At 30.5% G+C, this 16,204-nt stretch overlaps 1 protein-coding gene, 1 non-coding gene and 1 pseudogene across 2 annotated transcripts in view; 1 reads left to right on the plus strand and 2 right to left on the minus strand.

The window, feature by feature from the left end:
* The window catches only part of LOC113376746 (BCL2/adenovirus E1B 19 kDa protein-interacting protein 3), a 53,740-nt gene extending 43,808 nt beyond the window's left edge, over positions 1-9,932 (minus strand). The window contains exon 1 of the mRNA XM_026616786.1: positions 9,746-9,932. Coding sequence (XP_026472571.1) covers positions 9,746-9,788 — 43 coding nt within the window. The 5' untranslated portion in view covers positions 9,789-9,932. The remainder of the gene's footprint in view (positions 1-9,745) is intronic.
* A 2,155-nt stretch (positions 9,933-12,087) lies between these two features.
* LOC113378988 lies at positions 12,088-12,206 on the plus strand. Its single transcript, XR_003367300.1, has one exon. It is a non-coding gene; the product is annotated as a 5S ribosomal RNA (ribosomal RNA).
* A 614-nt stretch (positions 12,207-12,820) lies between these two features.
* Positions 12,821-15,265, minus strand: LOC113374999 (annotated as a pseudogene).
* Positions 15,266-16,204: the final 939 nt, after the last annotated feature.

Here is a 16,204-nt window from a genome sequence, read left to right on the forward strand (position 1 = left end):
TGAAATATACTTTAAACAAATAATTTCAACTTTGCAATTCAGTTTATATAATTCTTATAAATATTAGACAATGTTACAATATTTATAATAATCCATTTGAAAACATTCAGTATTCCTCGAACATTTCGTTACGGTACGAGAAGTTCCAGCAATTTGCCTTAAGGCACGATGCCATAGAGCCCACTAGTTATTTTTATTATAATACAAAATTGTTGAGATTTATAAATGAAATATTAATATATAAATGAAAAAGAAAGATAGTGTAGAACATATATAAAGACAGCATAGAATATATTATATAAAAATGTTGAAAAATGTTGAAAAATGAAATGTTGTAGGTGGTTAAATGCTCTAAGTAGCGAGGCCAATGAAAACATAATATTTGTATTAGTTTAAAAGATAAAATTCCTTAATAGTCATTAATTGCAAGAATGTTCAATTCGAAATCGCAGTAGAAAGAACCATAATAACAACATCAATTAACATACAGTCAACATGAAATTTAATACACCAACTGGGTCTAATATTGCGAGATTGCTAATTTAAATTTTGTTTTTGTACTAATTTAAACTACTTGACGATCACATCTATTTGATATCAAATTCGTGCCTGTATGGATGAAACTGTTTCATTTCCTGCCAACGATCTATTTGTAATTGTCTGAAAATAATTTTCATGCTTTTTAGGGCTACAGTCTATAATTTAACATCATGCGTCACTGATGCACAATCACTTTGTTGTATTTGGCAACAGGTAAGGATAGATATCAATAGTATCGTGTTCTGAGCAAGTGATAAAATAACAATAGGTTCAAACGCACTCAAATTACATCGCATATGAGCTTGCCCTACATACAATTTAGTCTTAAATATTGTTCTACGTTTTTGTGGTTAATAAAATAAAATAAATTAATGTATGCCTTTGTCTGGTGCTAAGTACAATCTAGTATTACGCAGTAGTAGAGATATCTTTTTTTTTTTAATTTTTATTGACTTCATTTATTTACAAAACTTAGACATATACATTTCTATATATAGACTTATTTAGGGGCCATTCATTAATCACGTGAGCCAGAATATTTGAACCCCTCCTCGCCCTTGGTGATACATGGTGATATTCAAAATTACCCCTCCTCCCGCACCAAACATCACGTGTATTTTTAGTTACGTGATAAAAGTTTTTGAAAATGTTTGATTTTTAAAAAAAATCAATTAAAAAATAAATACACGTGATATCTTACTATACCCCTCCCTCCCCCACGTGATATTTCATGATATTTTGTCAAGTCCCCCCTCCCCCTAACTCACTTGATTAAAAGACGCTTCCTTAGACGAACCTCTTCTTCAAAAAGAGTGACTCCAGCACGACGTCGTCGTGGGTAAAATAGAAGGAATAAAAAAAATGGTAAGAAGAAAAATGTAGACGATTGACGCGAGAAGAGAAAATACAGGGAACTGAAATCCGAAGCACAGGATCAAGAAGCATGGAAGCAGAAGTTTGAATAGGACAAGGAAATCATTTATTTGTCGTGGCTCTCACACCATGGACCTGCCTTCGGGCAGACTACCATTTATTATTATTGTTATTATATAGACTTAAGTAATAATATATAAACTTTAGTAAGTGCATTAACAGCTAAGTTAATGATTAACTTCATATTTTATTAGAGATATCCGTTTTCACTTGAAACTATAGATCCAAATATATTATGGCAAGTGAAAATAGCCTTTCAGAGCATTGTAGAAAATACACCGCACCACAATTACATGTAAAAAAATTCGTCGCAAAAAAAGAATAACCATTGGGTTGCCTTCTAATAATAAGTAACAGCAACAGCAAAAACATCACAAAATCTCAACACGAGAATACATCCGATTTCAGCTTTAAAAAAACATGTATCATTCGAATAATAGTATTTTAATTCACGCGCAGTTTGGGATAGAACTCTGCAGGTGAAACAGCATTTATATACATTTATACAGAGACTAGACGATTCATGAATAAGTTCTTATGCAAAATATGAACTCAATATTTATTTTGACATTGAGGTCGCAGACAGTATCGGTTCAAATAACATACTAATTGTTTACCGAAAACAATGTATATTGTTTTGGAGAGAACTGCTAAATCAATTTGAATGCTCAAAAAAATATTCGATTCATATATAATGCGCCAAGCCCATTGGTTTTTAGGGCAGAGGCCCAGCTGTTCCGGTACTATGAAAAAAAGTTACTGATGACTTCTTAAAGAGGCAAAAAATGAGTACTTAATGCATATCAATAAATCAGTTTTTTTGAATAATAGTAAATATTCAAATATTTTTTATGCTATTTTCCGAAACGAATATCGAGTATTGATAAGAATAAGAATAAGCTCATCAACCAATTATCAAAATCTTCAAATATAATCGAAAAGTTGCAAATCTTCAAAACAAACAAGTTGCTGCAAAATGATGGAAATAAAACTTTCGTTATTCTTCTTGGTATAAAAGGTATAAATCATTCAAAGCTGCTCAAACAAAAAAGAGCAAAGTTGAGAGTTGAGATTGTTTTAGATTGAGAATCAAATTCATCCTGAAGAAAGCATGTCTAAGAAAAGACGATTTCAACTATTTATTTCCGTCAACATAATATCTTTCAATGCGAAACTCTATAACATTTTAAAAACAATGACGTTACAAAAAATTAACATAATAATTACAAGAAAACAATGTATAGCAAAAATAAAACATCTCACAGAATAACAGATATAACTAAAAATATAGTTTATTGGCTAATAATTTTTAAAGCATTTTCAATATCTATAAAATTACCATAAATTAACATATACGCGAATTATTTTTACATACTCTAACATTTCATGTAAAAAAATATAAAAAAGTTCCCACATTTTCTACATCATCGTCAGTTGAAACTTAGAAGTTCTGTGGGAGTATTTACAATGTTGTAAATACTAAATAGCATAAATAGCACTTTATAGCGCTATATGAACGCGAAATATTAAACATATTATGCGTAAAATGACTTTGCCATATTGCGCATGCTTGTTTATACCCAAAGATTCCTGAGATAAACTGGATTTGAAATAACATGTATACTAATTTCGCAATATAAATAAAATAAAAATTATATAAGAATTATTATATCATCCGGACTGAAATTTCATTCCGAGAATTTCGAAGCAAATAAGCTTTACACTGGAAGACAAGTACAGTAGAACTCCAATTATCCGAACTCCAATCATCCGAACTCCAATTATCCGAACTCCAATTATCCGAACTCCAATTATCCGAACTCCAATTATCCGAACTCCAATTATCCGAACTCCAATTATCCGAACTCCAATTATCCGAACTCCAATTATCCGAACTCCAATTATCCGAACTCCGACTATCCGAATCGCCAATTATCCGAATCACTTTCAGAAAAAAAATTGTCCAAAAAAAGTCGAAGTGCGCTATTATTCTTCCACCAGCAAAACCAGTGTAGGCACATTGTTTGTTTTGATTTGACGGAGATGTTTACAAAACAATGATTTTTATTTCTAAACTTGTACATAAGTACATTTTATTTATATTTAAAACATGTGAAAATGTCATGTTTCTTTCATTTAATTCAATAAAAAAATAGTGCAATATCAAAACGTAACTTTTTTTCTCTCCAATGGCAAGTTTTTAAAAAAAACTCCGAATATTTGATTATCCGAATCGGTCCCGGTCCCCATTAATTCGGATAATTGGAGTTCTACTGTAGATGAAAAAGTGGGAAAAAAACGTGTCAAGTCCTACCGTCCTGTAAGTGGTACTTAGCCGATGTAGTAAAAATTTCACAAAATTGAATTTGAAGCGACTGATGGAGAAAAGTGGTTCAGTTGATGAACATGAGGTTCGCTAAAAACTCTAGGAACTTGGGAGTAGAAAAATCCACTTTATAGTATGAACCTGGAGAACCAAATGATTGCCAATCTATTCTTGTTTGAACAATTTTACTAGTGAAAAATTCACTTTAAGATTAGCAATTGTGGCTAAAGCCAAATAGACATATATTCTATGAGAGTCGAAAGGAAATTTCATCCATAATAAAATGTAATGTACAATAAGTATTAAAAAATTAAACAAAATTGCACTTATTTTAGATAATCAACTAGATAATCAATTAGACAGTCGACTAAATTATAGAAAATATAAGAAGAGTTGACGTGGCGCAGTGGAGGCATGTTTGGTCTTGCAACCACAGGGTTCAGGATTCAAGACCGGGTTGTATTTAACCTCATATCATGCAATAGTATTTATCTCAAAATATGCAATGAACTAGTGGTGTATGGCATCGTGCCTTAAGGCAAATTGCTGGAACTTCCCGTACCGTAACGAAATCTTCGAGAAATATTAAATGTTTTCAAATAGATTGTTATAAATATTGTAACATTGTCTAATATTTATAAAAAATTTATAAACTAAATTACAAAGCTAAAATTATTTATTTAGACTATATAAGTGATACTATATAAAATTAAAATCTGAATTATTTCCGATATACAAAAAAAAATGAAAAAAAAAATTTGAAAAATTTGATTTTTTTTTTCAAAAGCAATTATTTTGTCAAAACAAGCAGAAAGTTTTTTGAATCATTCAAATCTGATGCTAGTTCTCTCTAAAACTGCCATTTTTGCACATTTAGCTCGGTATCTCCAAAACTTTGCCTTTGCTAAAAACTAATCAAGATTTCTACCCGTCAATATGAATTGAATGTTTTTGGAATCATTTAAATCGGATGTTCCGTTCTCTCAAATACTCCTGACGGCTAGACCTGCCTTTGCCAAAAACTAATCAGCACATTTTCCTATCAATGGGAATCGAATGTTTTTTAAACCATTTAAATCGGTTAATCCGTGCGCCCGAAAACGTGGACGAAAAATTGTATACACACACATCCATTTTTTCTGAGGTATGCCAAAATGTTCAGAAACCTCCCAAATGTGAAGAAATGTAAAAATGTTCAATTTCGACTTTTGGACGTTTACAATAACATACCCTACGGGAAGTTAAAATATGTGCAAAGAAGAAATTAATATGTTGTAAAACATTGAACTGAAATAGAATATGAAATGTAAGTAAAAATGAAGAAGTACGTGAAGCACAATATGACGTAGAAAGAGTTCGCAGGTAGATAATGGCTAGAACCTAAATCTGAGGTAAGTAATATAGATAGCAATATGTTTCCAAGTAAAAATAGCCCTGAACCGGTGGTCCTGCATCAATAAATATTGGCCCTATCACAGAAATTTTAATATTAATTCTCCACTCAAGGATGAAACAACTGTTTGGGTTGCCTTATGTAGAACCGACTAGTATTAAGTCAAATCAGCCTAACAGCTTATATGACTTAATTTCTGATTGTTTTTCAAAAATCTTAAAAAATATATATAAAATGATGTAGAATAGATTTTGATATAAAATAAAATTAATGTAAGTAAAAAAAATACAAATATAAAAAGATGTATAAACGTAACTTATTGATGTCATACAAGTTTGAAAAACTGAATCATATCTAAATAAATAATAATCAAGTTTTGTTTTGTTGTGCAGTAAAATGATATCAAAAACGTCACTGACTTATCAAAATATTTTGCAATAAGTTTATTCTCGTCTTACTTTACTCATGACTCATCAAACTCAATCGAAAAACTGTAAAATAAAGATAAAAGCAATATTCAGATATAATAATAATAATAATAATAATAACATTAATAAGAGGTGAACCACTGGGTTTTCCTTTTAAAATTCCATATTATTTGCTAAACTAATTACTCAATGTCTTTCTATTTAGACAGATTGTAATTTATAAGAAAATAAAAAAAAAATGAAATGGTATTTTTTAGAAACCTTAATTAAATACATATCAATAATACATTCATATCATATAATTTTATATAAATAATCGAATAAAAAATTTTAAACAATAGCATCAAAAATTCTATAACAATTCTAATTGCAAACAAAGTCGATATCACTATATTTAATATCAAACAATATTCGTGGGAATACGTCGATAAGTTTTTGTTTTCTGAAGTGGTTTTGATTCGCCGTCTCCGTTGTGCAAATTTGCCTTTATGCCAAGCTCAGACGCGCGTTAAATTCTGATCTAGTTATGAACTAAGGCTATTGTGAACTAAATATCACCAGCATTTATAGATTATAATGCACACATTCGCTATTAATAGCATCAAGGATGCAAGTCAATGGTCTGCAATTTAATAAACAGCAATTCAAATGAAATACTTTGCATTGTTAGGGTCATTTTCATTAGGCACTAATTAAGGCCTTTTATTGCTTTACAAGACAGACTTCCAAATTTTTGTGTGTCGTGGAACCCTTTGCGCTTTGAATTGGACCCCCTAGTTACCCCATATCGATTTTTTTTATGAATTTCTAACTGTACTAAAAGTTTATTATTAAATGTTCAGAGGAAAAGTACATGTTACTTTTATATATTTATTTGTTTAAAATAATGACAAAACTAATGGGGTGTATGGCATCGTGCCTTAAGACAATTTGCTGAAAGGGGAAGCAAACTCGAGGAATTTTAAATGTTTTCAAATAGATTATTTTAAATATTGTAACATTGTCTAGTATTTATAAGAATTATATAAACTGAATTGCAAAGTTGACATTATTTGTTTAAAGTTTTAGAACTTTAGTCAGAATTAAAAATAAATTCTGAATTATTTTTGATTACAAAAGAAAATCGTTTTTGAAAAAAAAAATTGAAATATTTTTTTTCCCCAAAAGCAATTATTTTGTTAAAACAAGCAGAAAGTTATATAGAAAATTCAAATCGGATGCTTAGATCTCTCAAAAACTGCCATTTTTTTGCACATTTAGCTTTGTATCTTCGAGATGGGTGGACCTGCCTTTGCCAAAAACTAATCACCTCTTCTCCCATCATTACAAATTGAATGTTTTTAGATCATTCAAATCAGGTACTCCGTGCTCTCAAAAACTCGATTTGGATTTTCTGCACTCTTTGCTCCGTATCTGCGTAAGGGCTGGACCTGCCTTTGCCAAAAACTTATCAGCACATCTCCCTATCAATAGGGATCGAATGTTTTTTGAACCATTCAAATCGGTTGATCCGTGCGCCCGAAAACGTGGACGAAAAAATGCGGACATACAAAACACACACACACACACATCGGTTTTTTCTGAGATATGCCAAAATGTTCAGAATCCTTCAAAACGTGAAGATATGCAAAAATTTTCGGCCCATTACTATAACTGCCCTAGGGGAAGTTAAAAAAGTAAGCAAAGAATAAATGTTTAATTATCACTTTGGGTGTAAAAAATCACTGCTGTACACATTTACTATGCATTTATATATTTTTAACTCGAATATATTTTCTTAAGCATACTCAACAAGTCTAGCTTCATATAATAGTAGATAGTAGTAAGATAATAAGATGTACTTCTTACTGGTTAGTTTTTGGATTAGCTTCGAGCTAATAACCATTGAACAAATAAGAAGTCACAGTTGTAATTGAAAACTCGCTTAACGAATAATTCTAATAACGAGCAAATTGCATCCAAATCAAATAAAAAATGCACCATTCATCGGGCGATATTTCGCATTACGAATGTAAAAAGAAGTGATAATCAAAATTGTGCGAGTGTCTATTGATTTGAATAACGAGTGCTATTGAATGAATTATATTAGTTAAACAAGATTTTTTTTTTAAACTTTATTACTAATTATTTTTTCTTTTTATCTTACATACTACATATATTTTACTTTTTCTTTACATATTTTTACTGTTTATTACATTTTTCTTTACGAATATTTCTTCCAAGGGCAGGTCCGTGGGTTGAGTTGAAAATGCACTCAATCATGGTTGCACGATGTCAGAGCCTTTACATTTTTCTGTTGTATAGAGATACAAATTCGACTTCCTTTTTGTATTTCAAAGCGATACCATCTTAGTACCTCTTTACTTCCAAGTGGCGTGTTGCCACTACAGCTTTGCCCACGAAAGGCCATTTTCACTTGAAATCATATTTGAAATCTATGATTTCAAGTGAAAATTTGGTATCAAGCTGTTTTGATACCGAACCGACCGAGTGATTTCAGGGTATTTCATACAATAACAGTGCCAGATAAAAAACAAAAACATTCTACTTTTAATATAATTATGCAAATTAAAAATAACATTGTTGTCTATTACTTTTAAATAATTCATAATAAAGTAATTATATTTTAATGGTAAGCGTACGCAACACTTGTTTTTGCTTACGTTATTAAACCAATATAATTAACCCATTAAAATTGGAATATTGTGTGTGTATGTATGGATACAGTTTTTCGTCCACGATGTCGGGCGCGTAGACCAACCGATTTGAATGATTCAAATAACATTCGAGACCTACTGATGGGGAAACGTTCTGATTTGTTTTTGGCAAAGACAGGTCCATTTCGAAGATACGGAAGAATGCAGAAAATAGAAATCAAGTTTTTGAGAGCATTCAAGCATTCGAATTGAATTATTTAAAAAACGTTCAATTCAAAATGATAAGGAAAATTGATGATTTATTTTTGACAAAGACAAGTCCCGCCGTTTCGGAGATATAGAGCAAAATGTGCAAAAAATGGTAGTTTTTGGGATAAATAAGTATCCGATTTGAATGATTCAAAAAACCTTTTGCTTGTATTGACGAAACGATTGTTTTTGGGGAAAGCAGAAACACTTGTTTTATTTCAATTTTTTTTAAATTTCCAAAAAAAATTTTTGTAAGACTGAAAATTATAATTCTAAAGATCATTTATATACTGGAAATAAATAATTTTAACTTTGCCATTCAGTTTATATGATTCATAGAAATATGAGATAAGATCCTTCATTCTAACTCCGGTTCATGAAGTATTGTTCATTTACTTTTCATGTAAACATACTTAAACGTCGTTGCCTAATTTATAAGCTCTTATTTTTTGTCTATAAAATATGAATAATAACAGTTGAATTTGGAAAAACAACGTATAATTTCAAACATCAACATTTTTGCCAGGACTAATATTTTTTTTAATGTGCTACACAATGATGGGGTTTACTACAAACGGAAATGCAACAAATATAAAACAGAGTTAACAATGTTTAAAACATTGTTTCAGTAATATTTATATGTTTTATTATAAATTTGTCATAAACAAAATATTCAGAGAATGCTTATGCATACAAAATGCATATTTGCATACATATGAGTACATAAGGATTTTCCCATATCTGAATAAGATGCTTGAATAATGAAATATGTTTAGTAAAGAAAATTAAAACATTGATTGAAAATGAATAGAAAAATTATATTTATATAGTATGTGGGTGCATGATTACAAAATTGTTATGTATATTAATTTTACATTTTTCAAATATTAATTTTATAGTCACATACAGAGCCAACAGCGTCGAAATAATTAAAAATAATAAAATAAATAATTGCAATCTGGAAAGTAATTCTAAAAACTGCTTTGCTTTAAGATTCCCTCGCCAAAATAATAATGTCAACAAATTGCGCAATTACAATATATAGACAACAGATACGCAGTAAATTAAATATAGGCCTCATCTCCACAACATATTTGAAGAAATCAGTAGACATGTAATTCATATTTTTAGATTTAGGATAAGGACAAATGGGCACCCCAATTTGCAGTATATGATTCATTCGAATCTGTAAACAAAGGAATATGAAAGAAACACTAACCTCCTAAACCTTCCTCGCCAATTGATTTAGGGGTAGTAGTCATTGTTGTATCTTCACAAAATCCAAGTTTATTAAAATTTAACGCTTTCACCAACACAGATTTTTAAATCACTTTACGAGAAACACTCTTTGCGATCACTAAAACTTCAATGAAGAATGATAACCAGCCGTCAAACTGTCGAGCTCAGCTTTGTTGTTGTTTTGAATGGAAACAAAATGGATGCCATCGGAAACATACAGAAAACTTTGAAAGCATTAAGGCCATCTAACGATACAACAGCAAAATTTCCAGGGGTTTCAAACTAGAAACTAGTGATGTATTGCATCGTGCCTTATGGCAAATTGCTGGTAGGTACTTCAAATATTTTATTTTCAAAAGGAAATATTTTGTCAAAACAAGCAAAAAGTTTTTTGAATCATTCCAATTGGATTCTTAGTTCTCTCAAAAACAGCTATCTTTTGCACATTTAGCTCGATATCTCCTTAACCGCTGGACTTTCCTTTACCAAAAACTGATCAACAGATATCTTCCTATCAATAGGAATCGAATGTTTTTTTAATCATTCAAATCGGTTGATCCGTGCGCCCGAAAACGTAGACGAAAAAGTGCGGACATACAAAACACAAACACATCAATTTTTCTGAGGTATGCCAAAATGCTCAGAAACCTTTAAAACGTGAAGATATGCAAACATTTTTATTTTCGATTTTCGGTCTACTATTATAACTTACCCTACGAGAAGTTAATTAACTATGCCAAAAACAAATCAGCATATCTCCCTATCAATAGGAATCGAATGTTTTTTAAATCATTCAAATCAGTTGATCCGTGGGCCCGAAAACGTAGACGAAAAAGTGCGGACATACAAAACACAAATACATCGATTTTTTCTGAGGTATGCCAAAATGTTCAGAAACCTCTAAAACGTGAAGATATGCAAAAATTTTCATTTTCGATTTTCGGCCTACTAAACTTACCCTACGGGAAGTTAATTAACTATGTACCACAAATAACTAATTATTAACTTCCCGTAGGGTAAGTTATTGTAATGGGCCGAAAATCGGAATTGAAAATTTTTACATTTCTCGACGTTTTGAAGGTTTCTGAACGTTTTGGCATACCTCAGAAAAAATGGATGTGTGTGTGTGTGTGTGTGTGTGTGTGTGTGTGTGTATGTATGTATGGATACAAATTTTCGTCCACGTTTTCGGGCGTACGGATCAACCGATTTGAATGGTTTAAAAAACATTCGATTCCTATTAATAAGGAGAAGAGCTGATTAGTTTTTGGCAAAGACAGGTCCAGCAGTTACGGAGATAAGGAGCAAAGAGTGCAGAAAATAGAAATCGAGTTTTTGAGAGAACGGAGCATCCGATTTGAATGATCTAAAAAACATTCCATTAGTATGATTGGGAGAAAAGGTTATTAGTTTTTCGCAAAGGCAGGCCCAGCCATTTCGGAGATACAGAGCTAAATGTACAAAAAATGGCAGTTTTTGAGAGAACTAAGCGTCCGATTCAATTGATTCAAAGAACTTTCTGCTTGTCTTAACAAAATAATTAATTTTGGAAAAAAAAAATTTTTGTACCATTTTTTTTTTTTTTTTTTTTTTTTTTTTTTTTTTTTTAATTTTTTGTATATCGAAAATAATTCAGATTTTTTTTTAATTCTGACTATAGTTCTAATATACTTTAAACAAATAATTTCAACTATGCAATTCAGTTTATATAATTATTATAAATATTAGACAATATACATATTTTAATAATCTATTTGAAAACATTCAATATTCCTCGAACGTTTCGTTACGGTACGGGAAGTTCCAGCAATTTGCCTTAAGGCACGATGCCACCCACCCCACTAGTTCGTTTTCTAATTAGACTCTTGTAGGACTGATGATATTTTATTAATGTGGAATTACAGTAGAAGTCCTTTAGTCCGACTTCGAAATAGTTTGGAATGTTAGATGTCCGGCATTTTTTCAAAAAAATTGTTTTTTTTTTTTCAAAAATGTGCTTTTATAGCAAATGAAATTGTTCGTACGAAAGATGCAGAATAAAATTACGAATAAAATGATATATAAATCGTTAAGTGTGTTCATATAATTTCATCAAGATTTTGCAATATTTCTTTGCTAAGAACAAAATTTCGAGTCAGTTATTCCTGTGGCAACTTTTCGGATACCGCGCGTTTCAAGTCAGTTATCCCTATGGCAACTTTTCGGTTGCTTCGCGTTACAAGTCAGTTATCCCTATGGTAACATTGCAGATATATATTAAATTATTACTGAAATTTCGTTTATAACCTTATGTATACATATGATTGTATAGTTTTACTTGTCGTCAACGATCATACCATGTTGAATATACCGGTTCTCGTCCGATCACCGAAGTCACGCAACATCGGGCGTGGGTAGTACTTAGATGGGAGACTGCTTGGGAACACCACGTATCGTTGACTTTTTGCCTTAGTATTTTACTGAAATAATATATATAATTACTGTATATTTTGTTATAAAAGATATAAAAATACTGAATATTTTTATATTCGTCTCGCGAGAGAGCTATTGGTACGTTCTCGGGGTGGTCAGACTCATTCGGAAAGACTCGCTACTGTTCGGTAATCTTTGTGACCATGGTAAATTCCGTCGAGATACGTGGCCCTACGTTTTACGAAGAATTCGTCTGTTTTTTTTTTTTAAGTTAGTCTACTGAATTCAGTGGCACATTACACATATATCAGTAGATTTAACCATCAGTTACCACGTTTTTTTAAAACTTAAGTTTTGGTATTCAGAAGGAGAGATATATTCTAATTTTATCAAATGTGATTTTGTAGTTTGATTAATAATATAATTTTTTCTATAATTACAGCCCGATAGTCCAACACAGGGGTCAATCCTGAGCAAGCCAAACTAAAGGATTTCTACTATACTTGTTTTTTATAGACCTATAATTAGAGATTCTTATAATTCATATGTAAGACAAAATCAATATTGATTCAACTGAAATTCTTAAAAATTTAAAAATTTTATTTTATAACAATTTATATAAATTTTAAAAACAAAATACTTTCTTTGCTGATAAATATATTCTTATAAGTTGGTTGTTATGTGCAATCTGCATTGTTCATCCATTTCTTTCTGTATCTTTCAAAAGCTTCCTTAATGCACGAGCTGCAAAAATGGAACGATATATAAATATTAATTTTTTTAGGAATATACTGAAATCCTCATTTACCGGAAAAGACCCTGATGCAGTACATAGGCACTAACATGACCAGCATTAACGTATCGCACCTCTGCTCCAGGCCAAATATCTTCTAGATTGGCCACAATTATCTCTAGGAACATATGCATCATCTTAGCGCAAACAGCTATATAAAATAATTTAAATAAAAATTAAAATTAATAGATACAAAGGGCATGTACAAAAAATGTCTCTAAAATAAATAAGTACCAATAATTAGAGAAGTATCATATGGAATTGAGAAATTACTAAGATGAGTGCATTCATCCATTACACCCCCTCATAAATTGCATTGCTTCTCGCTGCCTCCAATTAAGCTTTTTACATCAAATTTTCTTCATCGAATTTTCCAAAGCATGGCGCTCATGTATTTTTCATACCTTCATTCACAGAAGAGTCAGTAATTTTTTCAATATTTCGTTCTAGAACTCCAACATTGCCATTTTTGATAATGTTAACAGCATTGGGTTCCGAACAACAATCACTTTCAATTTTTTTAAATTCTGATGAATCAATACTATCCTATACCTCTCATTTTCCTCAGCATTTTGATCAAAGCTTGACGGCGTTTCTGAAGAATTCATTTTATTTAATTCACAAATTTCCTGAGAATCAACTCAAACTTTGCATCTGAGGTAATTTTATTTTATCAACCTCCAAAGACATAGGATTATTAATTTTAACAGGCTGATCACTTAAATGACATAATACCTTATTCATCGGCTTGTTAACATCATTATCAATTTTTATAGCACTTAATTTCAAATCCCACTTCTTTGGTGGCTGAACCATCCAAATGCTGTTGCATATCATGTTTTAACTCAGACATGCTTTGGACTAAAATTTTGCACAAAAAACGCTTTCCTGCAGAGAAACGCATCATCACTATGTAACCATTTTAGAAAGCTTTTCTTTATATACCCCATCAGATAAATATTGTGTTTCTAACAGTTCCCAATTAATTGATTGACTTAGAACACCCTAAAATAATATTAATATAATATTAATATATATATTTGATAGTATTTTTTATTACCCTGGTAAAAAACGGCAGAAGCTGTCGACCATGACAAACAAGGAACAAGACTATTGGTTGTTTTTGGCCAATTTGTGGCAGCCAATGAGCCATCTAAAATAATATTCATTAATAATATAATATACTATGAAATGTTGCTTTTCAACAAAATCTCACCTTACATATGGATGAAGTCTTCATCCTTGGCACAAATAAATTTCAAAGTTAATTATTTTTATCTCAACAAATTTTGACAAAAATTGTGTTTTATTTCTACTTTTTTTTTATTACTTTGCCTCATTAATAACTACTGCTATTACTGTACTCACTTTAAATAAAGCAAAAAAAACACATACTCACAGTGTACTCACATGACCACCCATAGAAAGGCCAGTAACACCTAACGGGCCAAAACCATTCCGTTCACACCAATGAAATAGAACTAGCGACTCTAAAACTAGACATCCTCCCATTACGAATATATCGGTCAAATTGTGAAGGCAAGACCGCCTGCAGACAACAAAAACATCTATATCTTAAAAATCAAATATTAGAATTTCTATAATTATTGTGAATAAAAAAAGTATAATGCTAACAATCCTCAAGACATAATTATACTTACACTTGGTCTTTAGGTTTCCTTAAGCCATAGAATGGGTTTTCTAAAATGATAGATCCGATACCTGACTCTTTTTAAAAGAGGTTTGGCCATTATATTACGTCTTCTCCAAAATACTATAAATCGAAATAAATAGTTTCAAAATAAAAATATATTTGTGATATTATATATTGCTTATCATACTCACATGATCTCCTGTGCCAGCCAAATGTAAACACATAGGCTTGAATTGTTGTTCTCTTTCCATTTTAAAGGTAGTAAAATTTGAAAATGGGCAGATTTTGCTGCTTCGGGAACTAAGTCTGGTAAAAACTTATCAAGTGGTGTCACAAAATGGCCCTCTAAAAACGGCGGCAGTCAGACCACACTTCTTCCTAAGAAAAATTGAATTTAAAAATATTTTAACATGTAAAACAATTCTGATTTGAATCGAAGCGAATATAAACTTCTATATATAACTTGTTTTAGTTTCTTTTAAATGTTACACCATGAGAGTATAAACACAACTTTATTAGTACATAGATTTCAAAATAAAAAAAAAATAAATAGTTATACTGATGGTATTGTTCTGTTTAAATACAAATGATTTGTGAATATAAGTATTACAAACATCAATTACTATTTTATCTAGAGTCATTCTAGAGCAGTGGTTCCCAACTTTTTCAATGCACTACCCCTGTGAACAAGTATGGGAATTGAGTTTACCGTAGCTAACTTAAAATAATTAAAACCACACAAATTTGAACTAAAATATTGTTATTATCCAACTGCATTTATAGAACAAATGCTTGGTCTTTAATTTTGGCAAAATATTCTTTTTCTTTTTGTGTTCTCTGATTTTCAAGAAACAATCCAATTTCTTCTCGTAATTCGTAAACCCTACTTAAAACTTTGCCTCTTGATAACCAACGCACGCCTTAGGGGGCGCCAAAATGAGTTTTTGAAAATTAAAATTATAATATTTTTTATTATTTATATAAAATCTGAATACTTAATAAATTATAATAAAACAATCTAACTTAACTAGGGATACGGAGACACAAAAAGCGTATTTGTTTTGCAATGTGATATCAGTAGAAACAAATAACCGATTAATAACTCTGCAAATTAGTAAATAACAACTCTGTTTATTGCTAATCTGCTTATTCAATTTTTTCTTTGTTTGAAGTTACCGTGAAACCGAAAAGGAAATTATCTAGTGTTCAATCCCATAAGAAAATTTAGTATAACATGCAAACAATATGACAAACTGAAGTTATCTCATTGTATGGATGTATGCATATGGGAAATTCTAATTAAATTACTCTGCTAATTCTTCCTAAGTGATAATATGATCTTTGCAGTATAGCATGTGCTAATAGAAAACCGTTAATTAGATATGTTTAAGCAATAAAGTATAAATATTTTTAAAATGTATTTATAAAGAATATTTTAATTAATCATTTTGAATCACAAATTACAAGCTCACAAATTACAAAATAAGCAATAACTTAATAAAACTCATATTAAAGGGTATTTAGATTAATATCTGTTTTTGCATATGTTCAGGGAGTGTTTACACTTTATACATGTTAAA

Source organism: Ctenocephalides felis, unplaced genomic scaffold, assembly GCF_003426905.1.
Source record: "Ctenocephalides felis isolate EL2017-DRISC unplaced genomic scaffold, ASM342690v1 CF-g0.4_SCAFFOLD_01886, whole genome shotgun sequence".
Classification (NCBI taxonomy): Eukaryota; Metazoa; Arthropoda; class Insecta; order Siphonaptera; family Pulicidae; genus Ctenocephalides; species Ctenocephalides felis.